This window comes from Anabrus simplex, chromosome 5 (assembly GCF_040414725.1).
Source record: "Anabrus simplex isolate iqAnaSimp1 chromosome 5, ASM4041472v1, whole genome shotgun sequence".
NCBI lineage: Eukaryota > Metazoa > Arthropoda > Insecta > Orthoptera > Tettigoniidae > Anabrus > Anabrus simplex.
The window spans coordinates 360,012,549-360,040,503 of NC_090269.1; the positions used below are offsets into that span (position 1 = coordinate 360,012,549).

General features: G+C 37.9%; 1 protein-coding gene across 1 annotated transcript in view; it reads left to right on the plus strand.

Annotated features, from left to right (window-relative positions):
• rhea (Talin_middle and talin-RS domain-containing protein rhea) overlaps positions 1 to 27,955 on the plus strand; it is a 419,010-nt gene that overhangs the window by 210,677 nt on the left and 180,378 nt on the right. The window contains exons 5-10 of the mRNA XM_068227664.1: positions 2,654 to 2,783; positions 2,911 to 3,072; positions 8,741 to 9,011; positions 13,494 to 13,920; positions 22,662 to 22,738; positions 25,163 to 25,257. Coding sequence (XP_068083765.1) covers positions 2,654 to 2,783; positions 2,911 to 3,072; positions 8,741 to 9,011; positions 13,494 to 13,920; positions 22,662 to 22,738; positions 25,163 to 25,257 — 1,162 coding nt within the window. The remainder of the gene's footprint in view (positions 1 to 2,653; positions 2,784 to 2,910; positions 3,073 to 8,740; positions 9,012 to 13,493; positions 13,921 to 22,661; positions 22,739 to 25,162; positions 25,258 to 27,955) is intronic.

Consider the following 27,955-nt stretch of genomic DNA (forward strand, 5'->3'; position numbering starts at 1 on the left):
TGTTCCTAACTACATGGTACGAATGCATGGTGGGATGCAGGTTATACTATTACAGCAGCAACATGTCCTGTTTACATAACGGAGGGCTTGTCATCTGGGTGTTTGGGAGGTACCAATTGAAAGGTACAGGTGTGTGTGAAAAGATTTGTCCATGTGGAGTCTAGTGTATAGAAGTCATGGCTGATCGTGCAGACCAAGGTAGGCAGAAGGGGGGGGGGGGTTAGTTGTCATCGAATGAAGTCGCTCGTGCACTTACACTGCTTCAAGAAGGCTACTCTGATTATGCTGCCAGAATGCTAGAGTTTGCTCAGAATACCATTTCTTATCCGTAGGAATGTTTTCAGGGGCCAGGAAGTGGTGAACACCCCATGGCAGGATTGTTTTGTGCATCTACAAGCTCTTCGAAACAGCCAAGTTACAGCATGATCATTATAGATGGACCTACAGCATGCTTCTGGAGTACGAATTAGTGACTGGGCAGTGGAAAACAGTATCTGCACTGGGCAGACAACATTGTGACAGGAGACTGTAGTTTGCTAAATATCATCTGCACTGGCAGCTAAGACACTGGCACCCTGTGCTGTTCGATGAATCTTGTTTTGTATTACATTCAGATGGTCATCTGCAAGTCTGGAGAAGACATGGGTAGCAATTTCATCCGACATCTATATAATTTACCGTTTCTTATGGAAGTGGATCTGTTTATGGTGTGGGCACACATAGAGCAAGTCTTGTCACAAAAACTGTACTCCTGATTGTTCGCAATGGACCCATAACTGCTCAACAGTATATTGATGAGATGTTAGTGCCACATGTGATTCCTCATATGAGGCAACTTGGAGAGAACTCGGTATTCATGATGCCAACATTGTTAGGAGATTCCTAGTACAGCCCTGTGTGCAACGAATGGAGTGGCCATCCAGAAGTCCCAACTTGAAGCAGATTGAACAAGTCTAGGACCAACTCATCCGAGCAAGAAATCCACCACCCCAAACACTACAAACCCTTGCAGATACCCTTTTAGAAGAGTGGGGACATCTGCCTCTTCTGAACATGCTGTGCCTGGTCAGTGACGTGAGGTGAGGTGTTGTGAAGCTGTTATTCATGTGAAGGGTCGCAATACTCCTTACTTAGATTCTTAATTAGCACGTAGCCCTGATAATACTTTGTTTATGACACGTTGTGCAGTTCACTTGTACTTATTATACTTGTCAAAGTATTCTCCAGGGTGCAGTAGCAGACTGTTTCTGGTCTCTTTCTTTTGACTTCACTGTTACTGCACTGTCGTTGCTGTTTCCCATCTCATTGGCATAGATGAAATGAGGATTCTGGTGTAGACATTAGTCAGTGGAAGTGAAGATGAGTTTTAATGGAAAGTATGAAAGCCTAGAATGGTTTTCACATCTAAGACAGTGATGAGTAGTTCCAGGTTTTCTTGCAGATGGCTCTGCACAGTCAGTTCCAAAGTTAGTTCAAAAGCCATTCAGTATTCTATGCTAGAGATGTGTAAACACTGATGCACGCTGTGGCCGCCATGTGAATGTCCTGTCGGGTTATACCAGACTCCTGAGTCGAAAGCATTAATGTGATTTTCCTGACATTGTTTCTACTACAAATTCTTAGGTTGTAGGACAACTGTATGTTGCTTGTGTAGTATCTTAAACTTGCTTACTTTAGGTCTCTTTTCTTATAGTCAAGGCTGCAGTTGCTCTGTAACATTGTCACTGTAGCTTCCCACTAAAGTGACTGTACTTTTCAAATCTCAGCTGGTGCTTGTGGAAATCACTGAAGAATGACGTATCTGTTCTTTGGATTCCTTGTGGAACCATCGGTACTGTGGAGTGTAATCAGAAGGCTAAGTGTTGTAGAAATGGAGCTAGAATGTTGTTGCAGAATACTACTGTGTGGTCTTCAGATGTTCCCTTCCTCATTTCTGATGTTCATGCTTCTGGTTATTACCTGATTAACCCATCTTACAACTCTTGTGTCGAATTATGTGTTTCCCATATTCCCAGTCGGTCTGCCATGATTAACTCTGTATATACCATCAGAGTTTGATGTTGAAGGGTTAGCTTAAACATTTTTCCAGCTCATGTCACTAATCACATATATATATATGTAGGAAGCGCATAGATGTCGTTGCTTTTGAAGTTAGAATATAGGAAAAAAAGCATTTTTTGTTTTTGATCAGAAGAACAGAAGCCTCCAACTAGACTTTTTATTGTACGAACTCAGGATGGGTAATATTCTTCATAAGCAGAATTACAGTGTAATAGGATCATAACATCTTTCCCTGGGTCAGACTTGTATTTATAGCAAACTTAAACCATACCTTCACTGCAGAATGCAATATTCAAGAAAAGCTACTAATAATGTTATGCGTTTGCTACTTCTACCCTTCCATTGTTAAGAGATACGAGAGTACCTGAATTTTGTCATGTAAGGGTTATTTTATCTGACTGTAAATCTGCTGCTACAAATCTGTCATACACGTGGTCTTAATTGCCTGTGGACTTCGCCTGAATTCCATCCGGCTGACTTAGCATAATAGCCTAGCAAGAACTTACAAAAGAACAATGTATGATATACTTGTAGTTAATAGGTTACCAGTTTTATAGGCCACAGCTTGGCTAATTATTAATTGTTGTTTAAGGATCTCCTCGAGTACCGCAAAAAGCTTCGCACACTGAGGGTAAGAATGTTGGATGGAACACTCAAGACCCTATTGGTAGATGATAGCCAACCTGTAGCAAATCTCATGGTGGTCATTTGTACAAAGATAGGTAAGAATCCCCCTATATTGGTTTGTTTTATTATTTGAAAATATAATAAATGTAAATTATTTCTTGAGAATGTTATGGTACCGGTATGTAATTCATTTTCTAATTTCTGATGACTTCCTATTTACAGGCATCACAAATCATGATGAATACAGTTTAGTTCGTGAGAACTTTGAAGAGGAACCTGAAAAACCAAATTTCGGCACTCTAACCCTTAAGAGGCACAAAGAAGGAAAAGAGCGTGATGTTAAAATGGATCAGCTTCGTAAAAAGCTTAAGACTGATGATGAAGGTAAGCAGATTCAATTAACTTTTCTAACAAATTCAAATAGTGAAATTTTATGAGATATGGACGTTAATTGTTGGTTGTCATGTACTGTTTTATTCCTTTGAACTAAAATGAGATACTTTGCACCTCGTCAATGCCTTCCTAACCACTGTCAAAATTTTACTTGCGAGTGGCAAAGTATTTCTAGTTAAGACAAATTATATTTGTATTAGTAGTTAAAAAAGGGAGAAAACACATTTTCTTGATTTGGCAGTGAAATGGTTAGGTGGTTGGATAGAAAATATAAGGCCACAGTCATGATATTAGTATAATATAGTCTGATACAGCAGTGCTTCAAGGAGGGTTGGAAATCTGATGACTCTCGCTCCAGAAAAGAGGAAGAAAGAATGGTTTCTTTGTAGAGCAGCTACAACAGTGAGCAGATAAAATGGAATGTTTGCTACAGCTACTGAAGAGCACACCCTCATCAACAATGAAATGCAAAAATTGCAAATGGTTACAACAGTATGGGCTACGATTGTAGTTCACGAACCTACTGGAGGGATTGATTCAGAAGAATGGGATGTGAAAACTCTGTTGGTGGACTTTTCTCTCTTTGAGAATGATTATGTAATAGCTAAAATTGAAGATTATGTGGCTATGGTGAACTAATTACAATGCGTTATGTGTATTTAGCAAAGATATTTCAAAGGTTCAATATGCAGTTTTGATGGCATAGTGGAAGATGATACGTGTTTGAAAGTAGGTAAGAAATGTGTGTTCCTTGTCATCAAACTGTGTCATAATATTTTGGCATATTACGAATGGAAAGCAATTATATGTTCATTTCAAGTCAGTTTTAGGGTTTTGTTTGGTGCCAGTAGAATTATTAGGGTGGAGATGAGACATGGTGCAGAATTTGTAGTAAACTGCATGGTGAATAGAAAATGGCTGTCATGAAAGCCAAGTGACTCTGTAAAAATGACTTGTACAAGAATGGCTGTTAAAGCAGCTTAGGAAAACAGACGTATCTGTATTTTTATACTGGGTGGGCAAAATAAAACTAGCCCAGAAAATATTTACAGTAGGACGGGCTCGGGATTGACCCTTGTTAATGAACATCACAGAAGATGCTGGAAATGGCCTCATCTGAATAAATGAAAACACGAGGATCCAAAAGTCCTGACTCCACTTCACTCAGAAATCACCGGCAGAACTCAACTTTTGAAGGCTCGTCTGGACGCTTTAACGCACGCACAATAGTAAATTTGTAAGGATACGAATGCAGGTCTTTTTTGGTAATGTTTCAACACAACGATCTCTTAATTCCCACTTTCACAGATAAAATGGCGTTGAGATTTTGTCGGACTTCGTTCCAGTCTCCATGTCACTCAAGTAATGTTCTCTGGTTTTCGAACTCTCTTCGGTTAGTTATGGTTTTTATTTGCTACAGAGCCCATTTCACGTCATTCTGCCTCTGCAGACTTTGCTGGAGGTTTTGCCAAAACATTTCCAGTCTTAAACTCTTGCGCAAATAGTTCCGCACTGCGCATAACGCTCGACAATGAACAGGCATTTTGTGTTGCATTCAGCTGGTCACCTAACAGACTGGTAATTAGGTAATTAGTGTGGCCATTCATAACTGGTTAGAATTGTGTGTGTTTAAATCTGCATTTATTAGGCCATCCTGAAATGAATTAGAGTAATGAACCAGATGGAGTTTTATTTGTAACAATATAATATATAAAAATGCAATTCTTACAGTACTTGTCTTGATAAAATTAATGAAAATTATTTAAAATTTCAGGATATGTTTCAGCCTATCATATTTGGCCATCTTCTGCTACAATCAAAATTAGAGTATGCACTTGAAATAGTGAACATCATTGCAAAGATATACATTAAACAACATTAAAACTGCACGTTGATTAATAAAAACTCTATCCACTTTGACAGGCGTTGCTTGCTGATTATGCGATGGAGAATGTTCTGGTGATTCCTTCTTATCAAATCAAACGACCAGTGCGAAGAAGTCACTCAAATAATTTTTGTTGTTGTTGTTGTTAAGATTGAAGCCAGTGTCGACTTAGTTAAATGCAATATAATTTATATTGTAATTTCTGTGTGTTTGTCAAACTGAAAATTTTTTATTGCACCCAAGTAAAATACTGGCATGTTGTGTGCCGGTCGTGATGAGACTGGAAGCTTTTGACTTAAAAGAACCTTGACAAGTTTTCAGAGATGATGTGTAAGATTATAATGCCAGTTTGGAACTTACTAGTGTATTAAAAGATGGGTGACTTCTAATGATCTTCTAGTTATGTGCCAGAGGTCCTCTCTTCCAGCCCTCAAAGTTGATACTGTCAAGTGAGGTGGTCGTCTCATTGGTCTTTTTTATTAATCAGTATGCAATTTTAGTATGTTTTTAATGTGTAACTTTGCAATGACGTTCGCTTTTTAAAATTGTATAGTTTAAATTTGATTGCAGCTGAAGATGGCCAAATATGATAGGCCAAAAAATGTCCTGAAGTTTTAAAGAATTTTCATTATTTTCAAGAAGACAAGTGTTGAATAGGTGGACCCGCTAACAGCATTTTGTTTTAATAAGAATTCAATTTTTTTGTTACGTCATTGTTGGACCTGAGTTACTGCCAAGGATGATCGCATGGTCTATTAAGAAGTAGTAACCCATGCTCCAGTGTTTGTGGCAGTGGATTTTTGGACCAGAAGTCCTTTAAACTCGAACTTTTACCTCTTGCCACTATTTCCTCTCTCCTGCTGGATTCTGGACATGATTCAAACCGGCAGTCAGCTACTCGCCTACCCTGCAGTGCACTGCATCTATCTATCTATCTATCTATATATCTATCTATCTATCCTTACTCGTAGCAATCTTGCACATTCCGTACGTACGTGCTACTCTGTGCTGCTGCTGATCCATTTCCTTTAGCTTCACTGGTGTCCATGCTCACCATTTACCATCACCTTCTATAAGGCACTTTCCTCATATGTACGCCTTGAAGCCTGAATTCCGTGCTCTACCTAAATATAAGTTTTGATTTCTCTGTTCAGTGATGGCATCTTTGCCGATGTATCTTTTCACTCATATTTTTATGCTTTTAAATTCCCTGCATTCATTAAAAACTTGATTTGCCATCAAGTCAGAGCTGATAACTTCAATGAGTTTCTTCACCTTCACTCTCTCCTATGTGCACGTCATCTATGCCCGCTTCACTTCAGTTACCTTCGTATAGTTCTTTTATTGCATTCAACACTTTGAGTGTGCCGTTTACATTTTTATTTTCATTCTCAGTCATACTTTGGTTAAAATATATTTCCTCCTGACTTCCTGGTTGACCATACTTTCTTGCTGCTTTACATGTCATCTTAACTCTTCCTCTAAACCTTTTATGTTGGCTTTCAGTGTTTCTATTTCACCAGCATTCTGCACAACAGTTTCTGTTGTTATTCTCATTTCCTCTTTTAACACTCTTTTATTTTCTTTATTTCATTATATTGCTCACGGATAAGGTTTCTAGTTTGTTCAGCCTTACAAGCCTCTCAGACTCTTTCGTCTTCTCCATCTCTTCCCACTGGTCCAGGATCAGGATTCATCTCACCTATTAAAAGTAGTATCTGCCACTACTGCTGCCAACATCAGAGGTACCTGTAGCCTGGATTGTTGTCAGTTACTCTTACACTCTCATTTCACATGTCTGTGCCATCGACCTATGGTCGCCTGATGCTGCTGAACAACAGTCCCCATATTCCTCATTCACCACTCTCAATACAACCTCTCACTTTGCTAGCTCGATTACAGCTGGCATCCAACAATGACTGTCTTACTGTCACAATTCCTGATCCACCGTGTGATGGCTTCTGAAGATGAGATACAACACTGTTCACAATGGAAATTGTCTCTGTTCCTGTAGAACAACTTAGGGTGAGTGTTGCTGGATGATAAATGTTTAATGTATTGAACAATAAAACAATTTGTTCTCATTGTGATGCTATAAGATTTACAGGAAGAGATACGATTTTAATGGCTCTCTTCTGTTCTTCAAGTCTTAACATATCAAGAGTTGAATTCTATCGTGTATGTTCATTGTGAATCGGGCATTGTTGCAGTAGAGAAAGATGTTTTTATGTAGCTTTGAGAATCTTTGTGGATTTTGAGGACTGTTTGAAACTTCCTACTCATATTTTCAACGTAATGCAATGAGATTCTCAATATTCTTTGAGCTTAATTGTTCCTCTGCCAAAACAAGTTGTAGTGTATGAGCTAACGGAGCTAGTGGCAAGCAGGGACATTTTCCCAAAGTCATGGCTCTTAACAACATCAGGACTGTTGTCATTAATTATAGCGATTATTTTATCCATTAAATCCTAAATTTCTAATGTCTTCTTCAAGAAATATGCAATATTTTCACCTTTGTCTCTCACTTTTTCAAATGGTATCACTTCAATGTAGTTGCTGTCTACTAAGTGAACGGTGGTACTTGGGTAGTTATTTGTTGCTGTCGATGTCCACAAATTCATTGTAACAGCTATGCTATCTGCATTTTGGAGTTTATTTTTTACTCATGTTTCTACTTCTTGATACATTTCTTGGATGATGTGATTTGATTTGTGCTTACAAATAGGCATAGTATATCTAGGTTCAAAGTGCTGAGTGAACTGCTTAAAACCTTTATCTTCTACAGTGCTGATTGTCTTTGCATATTATGTTGTTCTTAAGTGCGGCCAGTATCCAGTATTCGGGAGATAGTAGGTTCGAACCCCACTGTCGGCAGCCCTGAAAATGGTTTTCCGTGGTTTCCCATTTTCACACCAGGCAACTGCTGGGGCTGTACCTTAATTAAGGCCATGGCCTCTTCCTTCCCATTCCTAGCCCTTCCTCTCCCATCTTCGCCATAAGACATATCTGTGTCGGTGCGACGTAAAGCAACTAGCATATTATGTTTTTAGCTATTTTCCTGGTAATTACCTTTGATGGATTCCTGATTTAAATGTGGATTTACCTTCCAGGAAAGATGTGGGAGTAGGCTGGGTAGTATTTGAGTTCTGTGATGATGTTGATAACAGTGATAACAAGGAGAATGCCTTTGAAATGAAATGAACAGGCACAGGATCTTCTTAACTTTCCATTTCTTCACTTGTTAAACTTTTGCTGTTTCAAATTTGTTGTTCTTGGGATGTTCATGTTCAGTAAGAACAATTTTATGAATATAGTTTATATATGTTCTAGTTTTATCAACTGAAGTGACAAGTTGCTAGTGTTGTGAGAGGTTCCTCCTCGCGAGAGATGGCACTGTTATATCATCGACAGGATATCCAATTGAAAATAGTTCTACACATCACTCTTATTATTCGGAAGTGGTAGACTAAAAAAAGCACCAGCTTCTGTCACTTCAAAATAACTGACTTCCAAGTTTAAAATAGTAATTAAAATCATAATCAGGTTTCATGCTAAAGGTGCTGACAATTTTATCATAATTTGCTTCCTTGCTTTTGATTTGATAGTTTAAATAGACCATATGATTTGTTTTTGTATAGAATCTTATTGGTCATACTCAGAACTAGGTTATTTCATAGACAGAGCATGGTTTTTAACATTATGAAGAAGCATTGCTTTGCTTTGTTGTTAATTATGTTGAGTTACTCTATTTTAGTTGTTGTTTCCTTTCTGCAGTTAACTGGATTGATCCATCCAAAACGCTACGAGAGCAAGGAATCGACGAGTCTGAAACGGTGCTATTGCGTAGGAAATTCTTCTTCTCAGACCAGAACATTGATAGCAGAGATCCAGTGCAGTTGAACTTGCTGTATGTTCAGGCCCGTGATGCTATACTTGATGGAACACATCCTGTTACACAAGAGAAAGCATGTGAATTTGCTGGTATTCAGTGTCAAATACAGTTTGGAGATTATAATGAAAATAAGCACCGTCCTGGATTTTTAGAGTAAGTAAAAATATTTGTTTATAATGTTTATGATTTTCTTGTAAAAATAATTTCACACAAGAACCTAATGTATCCGGCCCTCATTAATCCGGATCTCCGGTTTATCTGGGTCAAAAATAATAAAAAATTATTTTTACTTGTGCAGTATTTTTTATGGGGTCGATTCTTCTTGAATGTCTTTTCCACCAAGGAGAGTTAAGGACAGGAATTGGAAGTAATTCGGCCGCGGTCTATCAAAGGTAACGTCCCGGCATTCGCCTGGAATTGAGAATCCAAAAATGAAACCGGCGCTCCATCGGAAGAAACAATGACTCCTGGAGATGCAACAAACTGATGGCCTATTTAGAATCCTAGACTGAAATCACATCGGCAGAACTGATGTTAGTAAAACGTCCTCGTGATCGTGCTGCGTGCCAAACAGAAAAAGCTCGCACATTATTTTAGTGCATAAAACAGAGTCGTAAATGTAAGAATGTAATTTTTTTTTGTACAATTAAAAAACCAGCATTACTGTACAACTTACGTTAATAAATTATATAACATGTACTGTATTTTTTATTTTTTTTATTTTTAGTTTTTCTGGGTTATCCGTATTTTTGATAATCCAGATCAGTTTTGGTCCCACTTAATCTGGATAAACGAGGTTCTTGTGTATTTGTATTGTGTTTGATATAATTGATTTTTCAGTATTTCCTGTGTCTTAGATGAAACTATTCCCCGCTGGAACTTCCAGTTTGTAAGTTACTAGTATATGCAACATTTGTGACACCCTTATTCAACCTGACCTTTCTTGTATTTTCCTCCCAATACCCTCATTTCTCTAAGAGCCTGAATACTTCTGTTTTTCTTCTTTAATTAATGTTTCAGAGGTTGATAATCTAATTTTTTATCCTTTTAACAACTATAATCACGATGGAGATAAGTTAATGTTGACGCTCGCTTTGGTAGATTTTTAGTGTTACCATTCATATTAGACCTTACCAGAATGTCTGTAGGGAAGCTGTGAGACAGACCCGAAGTTTAAAGCGATTCAAGGAAGATTTGGTCTCTTTTTTTACTTTTTGTCACTTTCACAAAGATTCTGAATAGCATATATTATTTGATATCAAAATTATGATTATCAACTGAATCTCTGGAAGATGAAGTTCAAATGTAAAAGAAAACTAATCGTGAAGAGTACAGAAAAAATTCTGTAGCTTTAAGCAAGTGACTTCTTGTTCAGACTTCAGAATCTTTTCTAAAATATGTCATAAATTAGAGAATAATAAGAAAGATATTTATTACCCAAAGGAGATATCAAAAGTCATCTAATCTGGAAAGAGATTCAAGATTTGGTGGATAAATTCAAGAAATAAATACATTTGTCAATGAGCATAATATAATATTAATAATGGAGAGAGGCAGCAAAAAGTTATCCACTATTCAGGGGACATCGGAGGAACAGATTGTCTGCAATCCATTCATTGCTAGACTTATCGGTAAGTTGTAGCAGTATCGGATGGGGGCGTAAAGCTTTGGCAGATTCCTAGGTGTTATTCGACAGGAGTAAGCTACGTGCCAACACTGAGTTTCACCCTCTCCCTACATCATCCTTCTTCTTCTTCTTCTTCTTCTTCTTCTTCTAGACTTGCAGGTCGTCCATGGCCGTCAAATAGAAAGACCTGTCCCATACAAGCTGAACATGTCCTTGGACCCTCCTGGCACTAAAAGTCATAAAATAAATAAATAAATAAATAAATAAATAACCACACAGCTACAAATGTAGAACATCCTATGGAAGTTTGGTAGCAGAGAGGAAATCTCATCACCATTATCTGGTTGCAAAATGGCATTAATGGATTTTCAATAGTAGAAGGAAATTGCACCATATAATAACATCATGGACATATCATTGCGCTGTCTCTGTACTTCCAACAAATACACTGTTCATGTATCATTACTGATGACACCTTAAGACGTACTTTTCAGGATGTGTGGTGTTCCATAATCAATACAGCTGGAACAATGCTGTTGAAATTAGGTCCCGTTTTGAACAGGCAAGAACTGCATTCAAGAGAATGAGCAAACTTTCCTGTAACGGACGTTATGGTCAATCTTCGTTTCCGTTTACTTCATCGTTATGTATTTTCTGTCTTACTTTATGGTGGCGAGACTTGGACCCTAAGAGAGAACACCACCAGAAAACTTTGATCCTTTGGGATGTGGTGCTACCAACGTCTGCTCAGAATATCATAGGTTGACAGAATAAGAACCACCAAAGTACTCCAATGACTAAACAAAGAGCTAGAGGTCATGCGCAACATCAAAAATAAGAAACTTGAGCACTTTCTCCACATCATTTGAAATGATAAATATAGACTCCTTCAGCTTATCTTCAAAGGCAAAATTGAAGAAAGGAGAAGTAAGGGGAAAAGGTGAATATCTTGGCTACAAAATCTACGAGAATGGTCTCGGTACCCCCACTCTTTTCTGAGTTGCTGAGAACAAGAACCAGATTGCGCTGATGTGTATTTTTATTCATTGCTTAATAATGTGTTTTTTAATAGGTATGTTATAGTGTAATATTTATATTGAAATTGTGTGTTCGGCATACTGGAAAGCTTTTAAGTTACATTTCTCTGATCACAGCTTACATTTAATAAAGAGGACATGGAAGAAGAAGAAGAAGAACTGTGCCTTCCATTACTGCTATTGTAATATTCATTGTACTACTGCTGTGTGCTATATGATGATGAACATGCATGCCTGTGGTTCATATTCATTGAAACACAGTTGGTTCTCATGGATACCTACAAATGCTGTTGTGGTCTGCTAACTCCAGGATATCTCTGGCTGTTACTCCATTTTTTTTCCTATATTAGGGATTTGACAAGTTTCTCTATCTGTAGTGCGTCCAGAGAGACCAGTGCCTGGTTGACACGACTTCTGATTTGTAGGTGGCTACTCCTGCACACCAAGTGTTAACAGTGATCATCACATGGCCAATATAAATAGCTATGCCTTTCCCATCCCATCGTCACCATAAGACCTATCTGTGTCGGTGTGATGTAAAACAAATTGTAATAATAATAATAATAATAATAATAATAATAATAATAATAATAATAATAATAATAATAATAATAATAATAATAATAATAATAATAGCTATACCATCCCATGAATAAATCATGGGCAATCGGCAATTGAAGGGTCGGGGGAAAAAACCAGGTAAGTCATTTTTTCATCAAAATGGAGATATTCTTACAGTCCGCTTCAGAGTGATCATGCGCTTCTATTGAGAGGTCAGAAATGGGAAAAAAGCAGGCGAGTCAGGAGAAATCAACACTCAAAGTTTCGCTGTTAGGGGAAAGAACTAGGGAAGTCAAGCACAAAAGTTGCTTTTTCTCAGGTTGTACAAATATTGACTCCCCTGCTTTTTTCCCCTGACCCTTCAATTGTGGTCTTCCCAGGGGCACGATTCCCAAGTGGCATAGTCACTGGCTTCTCACGGAAACAATTACAGTTCAGAACCTGGCCAGTGCTTGCCGGATTTTAAAAATGAAAAGTCACATCTCTATGATTTGGACTACACATAAAACTGAAAGTTCTGTGACTGTGATCACAATATCAACAGTCGTAAAAAGACACAAGGCTCTTTTTTAAATCTTGCTGTCTTTTACATGTTCCTGCCAATCTCTCCTCTGTATGCTATGCTACAGTAACATCTCTTTGGATGTCACTTTAATCAAATCATTTTTATATCATTAGTTCTTTTTGTGATATTGACCGGGTTGCAAATGGGTGACATTCATAGCATAGCAATTTCTTGTGTATAGCATGCATATAATTATTTTGTTTGCTTAAGCATTGGTGTTTTGGCAACCTTAGTAAAGAATTTACATTGAATTGCAGTATCATAAATTTCCTTCACAACTGTATTTTCACCCTTTTCTGTTTGCTTCAAAGTGAATCAGGCTGTTGAGATTCACTGACAATAATATACACTCTCCGGCTCCATGGCTAAAGGGTCAGCATGCTGGCCTTTGGTCACAGGGTTCCTGGGTTTGATTCCTGGCAGGGTCAGGAATTTTAATCATAATTGGTTAATTCCCCCAGCACGGGGGGCTGGGTTTGTGTATTGTCTTAGGGACGTCAAATCAGAAGACCTGCATCTGACGAGCCGAACATGTCATTGGACACTTTCAGCACTAAAAGCCATATGCCATTTCATTCATTTCATATACACTCTGGCAAATCAATTCTTCCTTGACTTTGGTGCCCAGTTGCTTGTTGGGCAACCAGATTATATCTGTGTTTTAATCTCTCATTTCCTATTGTGTTTTCCATGCTGCAAATTTGGTTAATTTTTCAAAGTGCCTACAGTTAGGGCACTGGTAGACTGTTTGCTAGAATTACCTAAAGTGTTTGCTCATATCTGCTCTTAATTGAGAAAAGGAATGAACCATTTATTGTGTATTTTCTTTTGTTTGTTTCTTACAGTTTGAAGGAATTCTTACCACAGTCGTATGTGAAAGTAAAAGGCATTGAGAAAAAAATATTTGCCGAGCATCGTAAACACATAGAGCTCTCAGAACTGGATTCAAAAGTGCTTTATACAAAAACAGCCCGAGACCTGCCTACGTATGGTGTCACTTTCTTCCTTGTCAAAGAGAAAATGAAGGGCAAAAATAAATTAGTTCCGAGGTTATTGGGTGTTACAAAGGACTCTGTGCTAAGGTTGGACGAGCGCACCAAGGAAATCCTTAAGACATGGCCTCTTACTACAGTACGTCGCTGGGGAGCCTCACCAAACACCTTCACCCTTGACTTTGGAGATTACTCAGATCAGTATTATTCTGTCCAGACTACAGAAGCTGAGCAGATCTTGCAGCTCATTGCTGGATATATAGACATCATACTTAAAAAGGTAAGGCTGGTATTATGACTCCTTGAATAATATACATCTTAATGCAATTTTTATATTACAACAATGTTCAGTTTAATTTTTATTGTACTGCTAAATTTTTATTGTCTCTTCTCTGAGAATGTACTTTGTGAGTCTAGGAACTAGATATGGTATCGTGCATAGTTTTGTCACTGCAAATTTGGAATTCTCTGATTGATCAGTTGGGTTAGTATGTATATGGATAGTTTTTTTTGGACGGCATTTCTTACATTGGTCAAGCTACTTTTTTCTGATGTTCCGTATTCAATCTACTAACCTTCCTACTCAAACGGCAACATGCTGGGCCATGTTGTTAGATAACTGCCTTGAGTGCAGTTGTTTACTTTCATCATATTTGTGGCAGGAAGTGCATTGCACATTATTTTGAAGTCCTTAGCTCTAATCATAATGGGTAATTGCATATCTAAGTATTGAGTTGTATTACGGCAGATACCGCTGACAAAAGAAATATGTTAGTCCCTAAAAAGGCATAAAAAAGCAGTAATATTCTTCATAAATTAAAAGTTCATTAACTCTTTGATACCTTTTATACACCATAATATTTGGAAAAGCATTTCAGAAAGCCATTTTTGACAATCTTACCTTCATTTTGGCTCCAACAGTAACACTATTTTCTTTTGATCCCAGTATATAGTTTCAAAGTACCTTCTTAGTAACCCCACATTTTCCTAACCTAGTGTTCTCATTCTTCAAGGTACAGGGACTATTTCTATTCATATCTCTAATTTTAGTTTATGTACTTTTATCTCTACAAACTTGAGTTGAAGCTTCATTTGTGTACTGTCCATGATTGTAAGCTGTTCTGGTTAGGGAGTTTCTTGTAATTATTCACCATAGTGATTGTTGAAAGTTCAGTTCTGCATGTTTAATTTGTGTACTTTAAACTAATAGTGAATATTGTGGATTCTGGTTGTACGTATTACTTATTGATACGTTATGCCCGACTAAGGAGCATGTTTGAGCTTGCTAGTACTTTTTTATTTATATGTACTAATATTTGTAAAGTTAATTCATTTGTTACTAGATTGTGGTATCATGCAGCATTCTTTCTTTTTTCGTTGAGGCTTCTTGTACCGCGTGGTTCCTAACTCTAGTGAGCTTTCTTCTTAGCCCAGTATTCCTTCATCTTGGCACTGTAGGTTGTTTTCCTTTCCTGAGTCCACTTCACGCCCCCAGGATGCAATATTTTAGCTGTCAGTGACTGGAGAGTGACAGATGTTCCGATCAGCATTCAAAATGTATCCCTTTTTAATATATGCTTGGGCTCAATTTTTAAAAATTCTAGGTCTTTCTGAACCAGTTCCGTCCATTTATCATTTGTCCCCTTCTCTCTAGAAATGGCGTTGAAGCTTCTTGAGGTCATTCTCTTGTTGTCCATTCTGACTATGTGACCATACATAAGTCTCCTTTTTCTCATGGCTGATGGTATGCTCTCTAAATGTTGGTAAAGCTTGTTGTTATGCCTGATTCTGTATTCACCTCCCTCTTTAATGGGACCCATGATTTTTCTCAGGATGTTTCGTTTTTTTCAGTTCCAAATTCCTAAGTTGTCTCTTTTTGACGATGTTCAAGCATTCTGAGGTATACAGTACCAAAGGTCGTAAACTACAGTTTCATAGTGTCGAAGTTTGAGGCAAAGGGAAAGATATTTGGACTTGTTTCTTACAGAGTTGGTAAGCTCTCTCAAGTTTGGTACACCTGGCTTTCATAGCTAGATCCTCACTAACATTCGAGGTCATCCATTCTCCAAGGTATTTGTAGGCGTTAGTCTTCTGTATTACTGTATCCTCATGTGGGATTGAGTTGGGTGCATCTCTGAAGTTGGTGATGAACTCTGTTTTGTTAATGGCAATCATCAACCATACTTCAGCTGCTATTTGACTAAGGGAGATGATTTGGTGTGTAGCTTCCTCCTTACTTGATGCTAGGAGTGTGAAATTATCTGTGATGGCCAGGCAATTGATGTTTAATTTGTCCTTCTTGATTCTCAACCCTGAGTTGTCTGATCATTTTTGTTCATTCACGAATTACTTTCTCTAGCATGCAGTTCAAGAGAACATAGGATAAAGCATCCCCTTGCCTAACACCTGTTCTGATTTAAAGTCAAGAATTTCATGTTTGGTCCGCATTGAATAGAGATGAAAAAACAATGAATTAGATTGTGCAAGATCCACCTTTTCAATACAAGATGTGTTGTTGGTTAAAATCACAACCTCATTTATTTATGGTACCGGTTTCAACATCCATGGACTTCATCATCAGCCAAATAGGGTAATTATACAACTCTTCAACTCCGCAGCACACGCAACCAGCCCACCAAGGTGATTCCCTTCATAAGGTTTTACTCTCTTTCCCCATTTCCACTATCCGAGTTTACTTGTTTTTTATCTTTCATACTACAGACCCGCATTGGATCGAGAAACTTTGCTTTTAACATCTTCAACACACAGTTCCGGCCATAAGATCCACTCGCTCCAGTGTAATACAACATAACATTGTATTTTATGAAGATAGTTTCCATATATATTACCAATTGACTTAGTGTCGTTTTTATGCTCGCGGAGGAACACCAACTACTCTTTTAACCCATTACTGTATTCCACTCAACATAGTTCTCTGTGTATGTAGTGGCTACCAATGCCGCACAAAGGACCCAAATCTATAAAAAAAATTAAGAGTGTCAAGGACTTTGAATTTGTTTTTCTATGAGGCTCTTCAGTTTGTTTTTTATTTGTGAATAACAAGTTGTCAAACTTGTACAAATTGAGTATTCAGACCTGGACATTTAGCATTATTATGCTTTATATTTTAACTTGTTATAGACAGTTTTAATTATGAGGGTCAATTTTGAGTGTTTAAACTTTACTACGTATCTTTGTATAATTACCCTGTTTGGCTGATGACGACGTCCATGGATGTTGAAACCGGTAATATAAATAAATGAGGTTGTAATTTTAATCAACAACACATCTTGTATTGAAAAGGTGGATCTTGCACAATCTAATTCATTGTTTTGTAACCTGCTCTGATAGCAAAGCTTTTTGATAGTTCCCTTCTGAATTTTACCTTAGACTTGGTGTTTGTCAAAGTAGCCTTTACAAGATTCAGGATCTTATTATCTAGTCTCAATTCAGCAAGGGTCTGAAAGAGAGACTGTCTATCTATGGAATCATAAGCTTTCTGGAAGTCGATGAAAATTGCCACAAAGGGCGAAGAGCTAATGTTCTTGTGAGAATAGTTTTGAGGTTCATGATCTGTCCCACACATGATCTTGATTTCCTAAATCCGGCTTGATACTCTCCAATGCAGGAATCCAATTGAGCTTCTAATCTTGAGAGAAGTATCTTGGTAATGGTCTCGTAGGTCACGGAGAGGAGTGAGAGTCCTCTGTAGTTGTTTAGATCAGACTCGTCTCCCTTCTTGTGCAGAGGGTGGATGATAGCCGAGGTCCAATCACTAGGTAGTTTCTCTGTTATCCAGATGTCGGATATAATTTCATGAATACATTGAATGGAATCGTCTGCATATTTCCACAGTTCTGCGATGATACCATCTTCACCCATTGCTTTGTTGGACTTCAGCTCGAAAATTACTTTCCGGATCTCCTCCTTCACTTCATTGGTAGGAGGGAATTTGGGTTAGGAACATCCTTTATTTTAAAGAGTAGTTTCTCTCTGGATTCCTCGGTTAAATTAACTGAGCTCCTTCAAGGTTCTCTCTTCAGATCTTTATCAGAGCTGTGGCTACTTGTGCTTGTTACAATGTTATATTTTATCTTGCAGATTCTGACCATTACCACACATTTCCTTCAACTTCTCTCACTGTCTCTATTATTCACCTTGATAAGCCCTTCTCAATATTTGTCTTCAATTGGTTCTGTCATCAAATTTGACTTGTGCACATAGGTTTATCCAGCATGCGAGATGCTTGCAGTTTGGTCTTATACCTGAATTTTATCTTTCTAATCTGCACCATAATTTCCTGGTATAGAAGCAAAGCAAAGTCATTTCCTTACAGGCCATTGAAGGCCCTTGGAGGTGTAGAAGGCAATGGCTTCCACTATCTGTAACCTTGGCACTTGATGGGGTAGAGTGGTTCGCTCTATGCCTGGCCGCCTTTGCCCCCAGGAATTAATCTGGTACTCATTTTTGGTGTAAGCTGAGTGAACCTCAGGACCATATGCACCTCCAGAAGTGCAAATCTTGTTTCTTAAATTTTTCTACTTCCTGATGGGGAATCGAACCCACATCCTTCCTGGTGAACCGAGCATGCCTTTACCACCTCAGACAGGCATCCCCTTGGTGTACAAGCAATTGACCTATTTGGAGCACTTCTATCGTAATACCGTATCTATCGTAATACCGTATCTATTCGCACAATGGATGCCACTACATAATGGACACACCCCAATCCTTCCCTTAAAACTTTGGAAAAGAAAAGCCCCCACTTAACGGATGCATTTAATTTTCAACAAAATTGTCATATCTTAGTAATATGTAAAATTGGATGGATTAAGGTATGCAATAAAACTAGTAAATGGAGATTGATGGCTGCAGACGACCACACAATACACTTTCTGCAGTTGGTAAAGTAACAATTATTTCCAGGCCATTTGTGTAATGTGGGGGGTGGGGAGAGAGAGAGAGAGGGGGGGGGGCATATTTAATGGTGACAATGGGAAATGGACAGGGTGATAGTTCATATTCAAGGTTTAAGACAACAATGCATGAAAACTCTAATTGCAATTTATTCTTTTTTAACATAAATTAGGATTGTAAATAAATTCAAGTATCTTGGGGAGACTTACTTGGAACTTAAACGAGACAGTATCAGTGGAAAATAGAACAACTAAATTGAAACAAGCACAGTGTATCACTTGGCCAACTTACAGGAAGAAATCTCTCTCGATAAATGCAAAATTGAAAATTAAAAAAAAAAAAAAAAGTGTGTATTGCATGAATAAATACCGTACTCAGAATATGAATAGGCAGGCATTTGCAGATTCTGGATTTCTTAAAGATTTTATAGTATTTTCTTGCTCTCTTTATTGTCCCCTACATTAGACAGTTCAGTGTAATATGTTTGCTTTTCATCATGGTTCTCAGTGACCCTTTGACCCTGGCTTCTCTGCATATACTTAATGTCTTATGCTCGATTTACTCTCTCAACCATATCTAAAATTTATGAACAGTGTCCGTTATATAATTTTTACGGCCAAGAATTACAGGTCTTCATCTAAAGAATACATGCAGAAGGTAAATTTGAATTTTGGATTATGCAATAGAACAGATGTGGTCACACTTCCCTTAAATGTGAGGTGTTTTGAAAGTTCCAAGACCTGGTTGTAAGAAACTTAAAATTATACCTCTGTATTCATGATTTCTCTCATTTGCCCCCTCAACTTCAAACAGAGCACTTAGCCTTGAGCAATATCATATTGAAAGTTTCAAAGTTAACATTACTAGTCCCATCTTTTCTATTACATGTCCGGATCCATTGCTAAATGTTAGCGTGCGGGCCTTTGGTCACACTGGTCCCGGGTTTGATTCCCGGCAGGGTCAGGAATTTTAACCATCATTGGTTACTTCCACTAGCATGGAGGCTGGGTGTTTCTGATGTCATCATTTCATCCTCATCACGATGCGCAGGTCGCCTACGGGAGTTGGATAAAAAGACCTGCACCTGGCAAGCCGAACTTGTCCTTGGACACTCCGGGCACTAAAAGCCATATGCCATTTCATTTCATTTTTTATTACATCGTCTGTAATTGGGACACCCTGTAGATGATAAATATATTCTATTCATCCTACAAACAATGAAAAATGAGTTACAGGATTGATAAAGGAGGCCTGCTTAAGTTGAAAGCTTACTTAGCTACAATCTCTCCCAGAAAAGAAATATTAACCTGCAGTTTACTTTCCATGTAGATGTCTCTTTATTAACAATAAAAATTTGTCCATTATTAATTGGATAGACAGTGAATTTATAATTTAATATTGTTAAAACCGATAGTACCGAATATATGTAGGTAGTGTTTGAAAATTCCTGCACCTTAAGTTTAGAAAATGTGCATTAAATCCCCTTAAGCTCTTAAAATATGCTCTTATAATTATCTGGGATTATAATTTTGATAATATAAAAAGCAGTCAGAATAATCCAGTTTCATTTTCTACCTAAGTTGTACCTATATTTTCTGTTCCTATAGAATTATGTAAACAATCGTATGTCGGGCCCCGCGGTGTAGGGGGCTACGCGTCCACCTGTCACCCGGCGGCCCCAGGTTCTATTACCGGTCGGGTCAGGGGTTTTTAATTGTAAATGATCAATATCCCTGGCCTGGGAACTGGGTGTTTGTGTTGTCCTTAAGGTTCCTTTCCTCGCATTCAACACTTTACACTTCCACCATTTCCAAATACACGCCGGTTCACAACATATATGGTGCAAAGTAGGTGCAAAAGATCTTAGGTCAACGCCCCAAATAAATAGCATTAAAAAAAAAAAAAAAAAAAAAACACTCGTATCTTAAGATTCTGTGGGCGGATACTCGTGATTTACTGTGTATTTCAATGTGTTCTTGTCTTTTGAGTGTCATGTACCATTTTACATGTTAACTAACTTGCCTCCTCTGCTCTTCTTAATTTGCTTTCTTGCTGGGAATGTTTGATTTTACTCCATCAGAAGGTGAGCTTTTCTCTTTCAAATTCATGTATTTACTACATTGGTTCTCAGTGGTTGTAAAAGTTGATAAGGTAGTGTTTATTGACTAGATATGATTTACGAGTTTAATGAATGCCAAATTAAAGGTAATGCAAACATTTCAAGACACTGTTGGGAGATCCCCCCCCCCCCCTCTCTCTCTCTCTCTCTCTTTTTTTTTTCCCCCTCCCATTTCTTCCAAATTTTCTACCTTTCTGTAATATTTCCACAATGTGTCTCTCTTCATGTTACCTTTCACATTGTTCTATCTTATGGTCTAATTGGACTGCTGGCAAATGCTCCCATAAAAATGTCCCACTCCTTTTCAGCATTGCCAGTCCCGAGTTTTGATATTAGTTGTTTTAGTTTCTTTATATACTCTTCATATTTGTATAATGGTACTGACTTCCATCACTACTATATCAAATTTTCCTTGGGTGTCAATATAACTTTTATCAGTTCATTACAGTTTGTTTTTCCCATTAGTTTTCAGTCATATTTTGGTTGTATTTCATCCTCCATACCATGCATATGTTGTGTATAAGTAAATGGTTTTTGTCGAAAAATATCAGTGAATACATCCCCTCAATTCAGACTTTCATATCGATTTTTCTATTTCTTCCCACTTCAACATACAATATCTTGCATTGTCATTGCTTCCTATCTTGTATGCCTTTCTCCACTTTTCCAGTAATGTCTTCTTTATTTCCAATTTGTGGCCATAACAAATCCCTAGTTCCTTTTTCTAAACTCTCCATGTAATGTGCCTATCAATTACATACTTGAAATTTTCAATGTATTATTGTACACCTCCTTAAGATAAAACCTACCCCATTTCTTTCAGCCTTTTTCTTTTGCTGTATCTGGCTTTCATTGTTCTTTCTCCATGTTCCTTCCATTTGGTCTCACTAAGGCCAAGAATGGCTATGTTGTTCTCCTTCATGAAATGACCATTCCTTGGACTTACTTATCACTGTCAAGATGTGTTGCCTGTCCTGAACGTATTGGAATCTGCCTATGCATTACTAACAAAATTTTTCGTAAATTTATCTTTTATTTTTCATTATGAGCTCTTATTAAGATATCCCATTTCCCTTGGTTGAAGAGTCAGCATTCTGGCTTGTGGTTCATACAGCCCTGGGTTCAATTCCTGGCTGGCCTAGGGATTTTTTCTGCATATGGTTCATTCCTTGTGCTTGGGGACAAGGTGTTTGGGGTTACTTCTCTTAATATACATGTTACACACCACACTACCAACCACAACAGAAACATGCAATAAGAATGCATCCCTCCACATAGGGTTGGCATCAGAAAGGGCATCTGAGTATAAAACTGAGCCATATCGACATCAAGTGTTGACACCAATAAAATTGGGAAAGAGGCCAGAAAGAAGAACATTATGGTGGGATTTCCACTCCCAGTGGTATTTAACACTACCAGGTTGTAATGAACCCACTTCTAACCTGGAGATAGATGCCTGTTGTAGCTACATGTAACCTGAAGAACAGGTGCTGTACTGTACCGTACTATAGATTTCATGTCCTGTAAAAATAGGATGACTGACATCAATATCACATTGTTCAGATACTTATGAACTACAGTGTGTATTTTTGGACCACTGATGTAACTTTTATTGCTGTTGATATCTAACACCACCACCACCACCACCACCACCACCACCACCACCACCACCACTCTTTGTGAAGATGCAGCTAGGTTGAAAGCAAATAGAATTCCTTTCCATTTTATTCTCGCCCTTCCAATTCTCAACCATTGCAATGTCCCAGTTCTGATCCCTTTGCCCTTAGCTATTTTAACGAAGTCCATCCATTGTATTCTTGGTCTTCTTCAGCCACTGTTGCCTTTCACATTCTTTCTTCATTTATTTCTTCAATATATTCAGACCATCTTTTCTTTTTCTCTCCATTTTATCACTCAAGTTTCCATGTGTCTTCATTTCTTTTTTTATTACTTCTCATCTTCTATAACTTGGTTTTATATTCCAGAAAAAATCAAAAGACCATTTTGGTATTGAAGGAGATGAGGGCTCTACTATGGTTGAAGACAGTGTTTCACCTCTCAAGTGAGTATATGATCCATTGCTACTATTATCATCATCATTTATAAATACAAGACATTGAAGCCTCTGATGCAAGATTTACTACTATACTATTATTCATAGGAAATCCAGTTTACTTAACCCTCAAACCGGTAGGTGACGATAGATGAGAGGTGTGTACCTTTTCTCGTTCTCCGCCATTGATATTATTGTCAGGTCTACTTTACTGGCAAATACTGCTAGAAGAAGTTGTGAATTTTTCTGGCAGTAACCATCAGACGTGTTTTCTCCTTAGGAATGTGGAATGTTTAGTACTAAATACATCCATTTACACGCGATATATTTGGAACAAATGAAAGTCGTAATTCACACTAGCTTTGAAGCACATGTTCTTGTTGTGACTTGCTTCCTTGTTTACTGTTTGGTATTTCACATATGATGGCTACATTTTTGGAGTTAAATGATGAAATTCAATGCATGTGTAAATTCAAGGGACGAGTCTGATCTAAATGTTAGTTGTTTTGGTGGAAGTGATGGACATGGTGAACGAGGCTCAGAGTAGAACAGCACTAACTGTAAGCCACAATGCATGCTGTCATTCTACTTTTTAGTGGATAACTAGCTGATGTACCTGTGCTTTGCTATGGAATTCTACATTTGCTAAAGAAGAAAGTTCTAAATCCCCAGCCATTAACCGCTGATATTCAGGCGGGCTGTTACACTCGGTATGCAGCAGCAATCCCATCTATCGGAGATGAGGGGCAGCATAAGAGACAAAGAATATTACAACAAACAATGGCCAGTGTAATGTTATTGTTGATCAATTTTATGAGCTTTCTATATTGTAGGCCTTCACATTTAGCTGTCTTCCAACTGTGAAATACCACTCTTACCATAGTCGGTATGGTAAAACTGAATAAAACATAAATGATCGGAATTGTATTCTCTATAACTTTTGTTATGTAGTACTTTTGGATAGGACCACTAATAAGATAAATATTTCAGAATTAATTTTTAGGCACTTTCCTAAACTACCATTTCACTCAGCATGAATAAAATGATTTATAGTCCAGATTGTAGTGGCTCATTACCCGACTTTACATACCGATTTTCATTAAATTCTCTTCAGGCGTTTTCTCGTGATCCGCATACATACAGACAGAAATTACGGAAAAGTAAAAAGTGCGTTTCCTTGTTACTATGGATATGACCGATACAGAAATACCATTCTTTTTAAATTCTGTGCAATGTACAGACAAAACTCTTATATATATAGATTAGTAAAGTATTATCACAATCCACATAAAATTTGCAGGCATTTCATCAAATGTTATTTCTCTATAAAATGTATATTTTCAAAAGTTTCAGAAAAACTGATTATTCATTTTTTCTTATGTGTAAATACAGTATAATTTCTTTTAAAAGTACTGTGGATTTAAAGGGGTGGATTTAAAAAAATGGTCACATTGAAAGTAAATGCAAACCACTTCTCAAATATTTAGTTCATTATGAATATTTTGGTGTATTATATGAGCATATTCTGCAAATAATGCATATTCTTTTAAAAATGCACATGTCAGTAACATACAACAAGTACTAAAAATGTGGATAGAGATATATCAACTATCGGCTCAAGGATTAACTCAAAATGTGCAGATGAAGATTTGCAGAAATGCTAGATGGCATGAAGGTTTGTGGCAAAATGTATTAGCTTTATATTCCTGTTACAATACCTTGTTCTTCTGCCTGAATGACCTCACAACGAATGAAGTTGTTCGTATATTTCCCCCTCCAGGTTCCAGTCCTAGTCCTTTCCTATCCCGTCTTTGCCATAAGACCTGTCTGTTAGTGCAACATGAAACAAATGGTAAAAAATATTACCAAGTATGCTAAGTCAAGATGATACAAAATGTTTTCTCATAAATCACATCAATGGTGAATCTGCACAATTCATTTTTAATTTATCTTCTTCCTTTGATAGAGCTTGTACCCAACTCATTAGCCATAATGCCAAATCCTATCAATGTAGATTAGCTAGAATCTTCAATGATCAACCCTTTTTGTAGAAGAGTTGCTTGGAAGGTATGCAAAACTTCCGTTAATTTGTTTTCAAGCCCTTCCTGTTGCCAAACATTTAATTTTTGAGTTGTTCATTTTGTCCTAAACCACTGTTATTTCTTTTTCTCTTCTCTACAATTTTAAAAATTTGATTGTATGTGGTGCTTGTTAGTACTGGAAATTTGTATGAGGGTAATTATAAGATCAGTCAGTCAGTCAATCACCACTGATCAGTGGTAAATAAAGAAATGGAAATAGAAAATTAAATAGTTGATGGAATGTCAGATGAAAAAAGTTCCTGTTACCTCCTATGGTTAAACTCCATTCTTGTGTAAAAATGTAATGTTTTTTGTTCCATATAGGTAATGTTTAACTTTTTTTTACTCTCAGGGCCACCATCCTTCAACACAATGAAAGTGGTAAAGCAGGCAAGGTTAATACGGAGTCCCTTGCTAAACCAGCTATCATGCGGGCTGGTGCCGATGGTAAGTTTGCTGTTATTTGTGCTTTGCCAGCAGTTGCACCTTCTGGTGAACATCAAAAGATGATCTTCCAATACTTTTTTTAAAATAAAGAAACTGTCAGATCTTTGTTATGCACAGACAGTTCCATTTTTGCACTCATATAAAATATCCTGCCTGTTTGTGACTGGCAATTGCATTTATTCAGGGTGTTAATTCAACAGGACATTGATCATGCTCCACTGAACAATTTGAGGTACGGAAACTGAGGTCGCAGAAGCCAGCTTAAGGAGATAACAGGAATACAATCACATTACTTTTTACTTTTTTATTTGCATTAGTTACAGTTGACTCCATATACCATCATTGACACAACGAACATACCATTTGCACTGTATCTTACAAAATGTGCTCAGCATCAACCTCAATGCAAGCATGACATCGGCGAACAAGATTCTGACGCACCCTGACAAATATTCGTGGTGTGTTTCGAATCACATCACAAGTAGCTACAATTCTGGCAACTAATTCCATCTTTGTACCCACCGGGGTCTCATACATATGTGAATTTAGATATCCCCATAGGAAATAATCCAGGGGATTCAGGTCAGGTTACCTCACAGGCCATGGAATATGACCTTTTCCAATCCAGCGACCAGGAAATGCAGCATTGAGATGGTTGCGGACATCCACACCGAAGTGAGGTGGTGGACAGTCATGTTGTATCCACATCCTTGCACGAACAGCCAAGGGTAACTCAGGTAGAACTCTTTGCAAGAACCTCAAGTACAGGTGGCCATTCAGGTAGCCAGGTAGAAAATATGGCCCAATGAGATTCTCGGACCAGATATTCACAGCAAAATGTACTTGGTGTGACTACTGCAGCGTGAGGGTTTTCCACAGCCCACCCGTGGCTATTCCTGCTGTTTGAAATACCATCACGATCAAATAAGGCCTCATCAGTAAACAGCATGATTTGGAGGAAATCTGGTTGCTCAATCCATTGTTGGAGCAACCACTGACACAATGCGACCCTTGGTGCAAAGTCAGTCATGCGTATTGCATGGACGCGTTGTGGGTGATGTGGGTGTAATTGTTGTTCGTTGAGTACTTGCCACATGCTAGTATGTGCAGTGCCCATGTCACGTGCAATACGACGAGTACTTGTAGAGGTGTCTGCTGCAACACGTTCCAGCATCCCCTCTTCAAAATCGAGTGTGCGAGTGGTCCTCATGTTGCCAGGTCCCTCGTTTCTTCTTTCCAATGAACCAGTCTCCCGTATTTGTCGATCGAGAGAAATAAACACTCGTGACTGATGATGCTGGTTAGGAAATTGTTCCCTATACAGCCTTTCAGCAGCGAGAGCATTGCAACGTACTTCCCCATACACAAGGTGCATGTCAAAGAGTTCTGCAAAACTGTACCGGTACCACTCCATCATATTGTACTGTACTTCTCTGAATCGCACTGAGTAATGAATGTGTCTGTTGGCGATTCACAGCACTTTCTGTCATGGGACAATGTAAATACGATACAACAAAGCCACCTTATGGACAGGTAAAGTAAACAAAACCTGCAGCATGACTTTCTAGTAATTAGGCTCGTCCTCCTTGTTTCCCTGCAGCAAATAATGTACATGTAAATAAACAGCACAGTAAGTGGCGCATGTTAGTTGTAAATAAGCTGGAAAACAGTAATGCGAGACAATGCGGTAGACAAGTTTACGTTCATATCTCCTTAAGCCGGCTTCTCCGACCCCAGGTTCCCTACCATAAATTGTTCAGTGGAGCATTCTCTACGTCCTGTTGAATTTTTTTGCACGTTCTTATGGAAACACCCTGTAGATCTGATTAGTATATGTAAGAAAATAATGGGGAATATTAGTTTAAATACATTTTTTTCTGCTGGTGGTTTTATTTTTATTTTTATATATACATATAAAGTACTGAAGGATGTGAGCTAGAAACTCTGCAATGGAGGAGGCAGTAGGACATTTCTATGCAAGTGAATGATGACAGTAAAAACATAATTACCCCTTTCAAGGACTATATGAATATGAAATTCAAGAGTCACTATGTACCACAGCAATACATGTGTGTTGATGAAAGAATAATAGGGATGAAAAATAGTTGTGTTTAGGTTCAGTACATGCCACGCAATAGACTTCATGAAAGTCAGACGGGTTACATGTTTCACATGGAAATGACAGTGCAGAAGTCTTATATAAAAGACAAGTGCTTGCCCACCAGGTGCAATTGGTAGAAGCATGTGGTTTGGAAAGTGTTACTGCCTCATTAATGACAATTCTGACACCAAAATTCCACTAGCCAGGCCCTGTATGGCAGAGAAGTAACGTTCACATGAATAATTCACCCTAACTCAAAAGGCCCCGTGACCACACCAAAGAGAGTTTCAAACCAAGACAAACTCTTTACTATCAAGTACGATAATATTCTCAGGTTTCAAGGAAACAAAAGAGTGTAAACCAGTGTTCTGCATATCAACAGGTATCAGTACTGAAGATAAACTACTGTTCAGCAAAAGTGCTAAAGAAAGTAATGACTGAGGAGTACAATAAGGGAATGGGGGAGGTTGATCTTTCAGATAAAAATTCGTACCACATGAGCTCAAAGAGGCCTACAAGGAGATATTGTAAAATATGACCTATTCATTTTGTTGTACGTTGTTATTCAGAATGCATGAGCGCATATATGCACTCCTC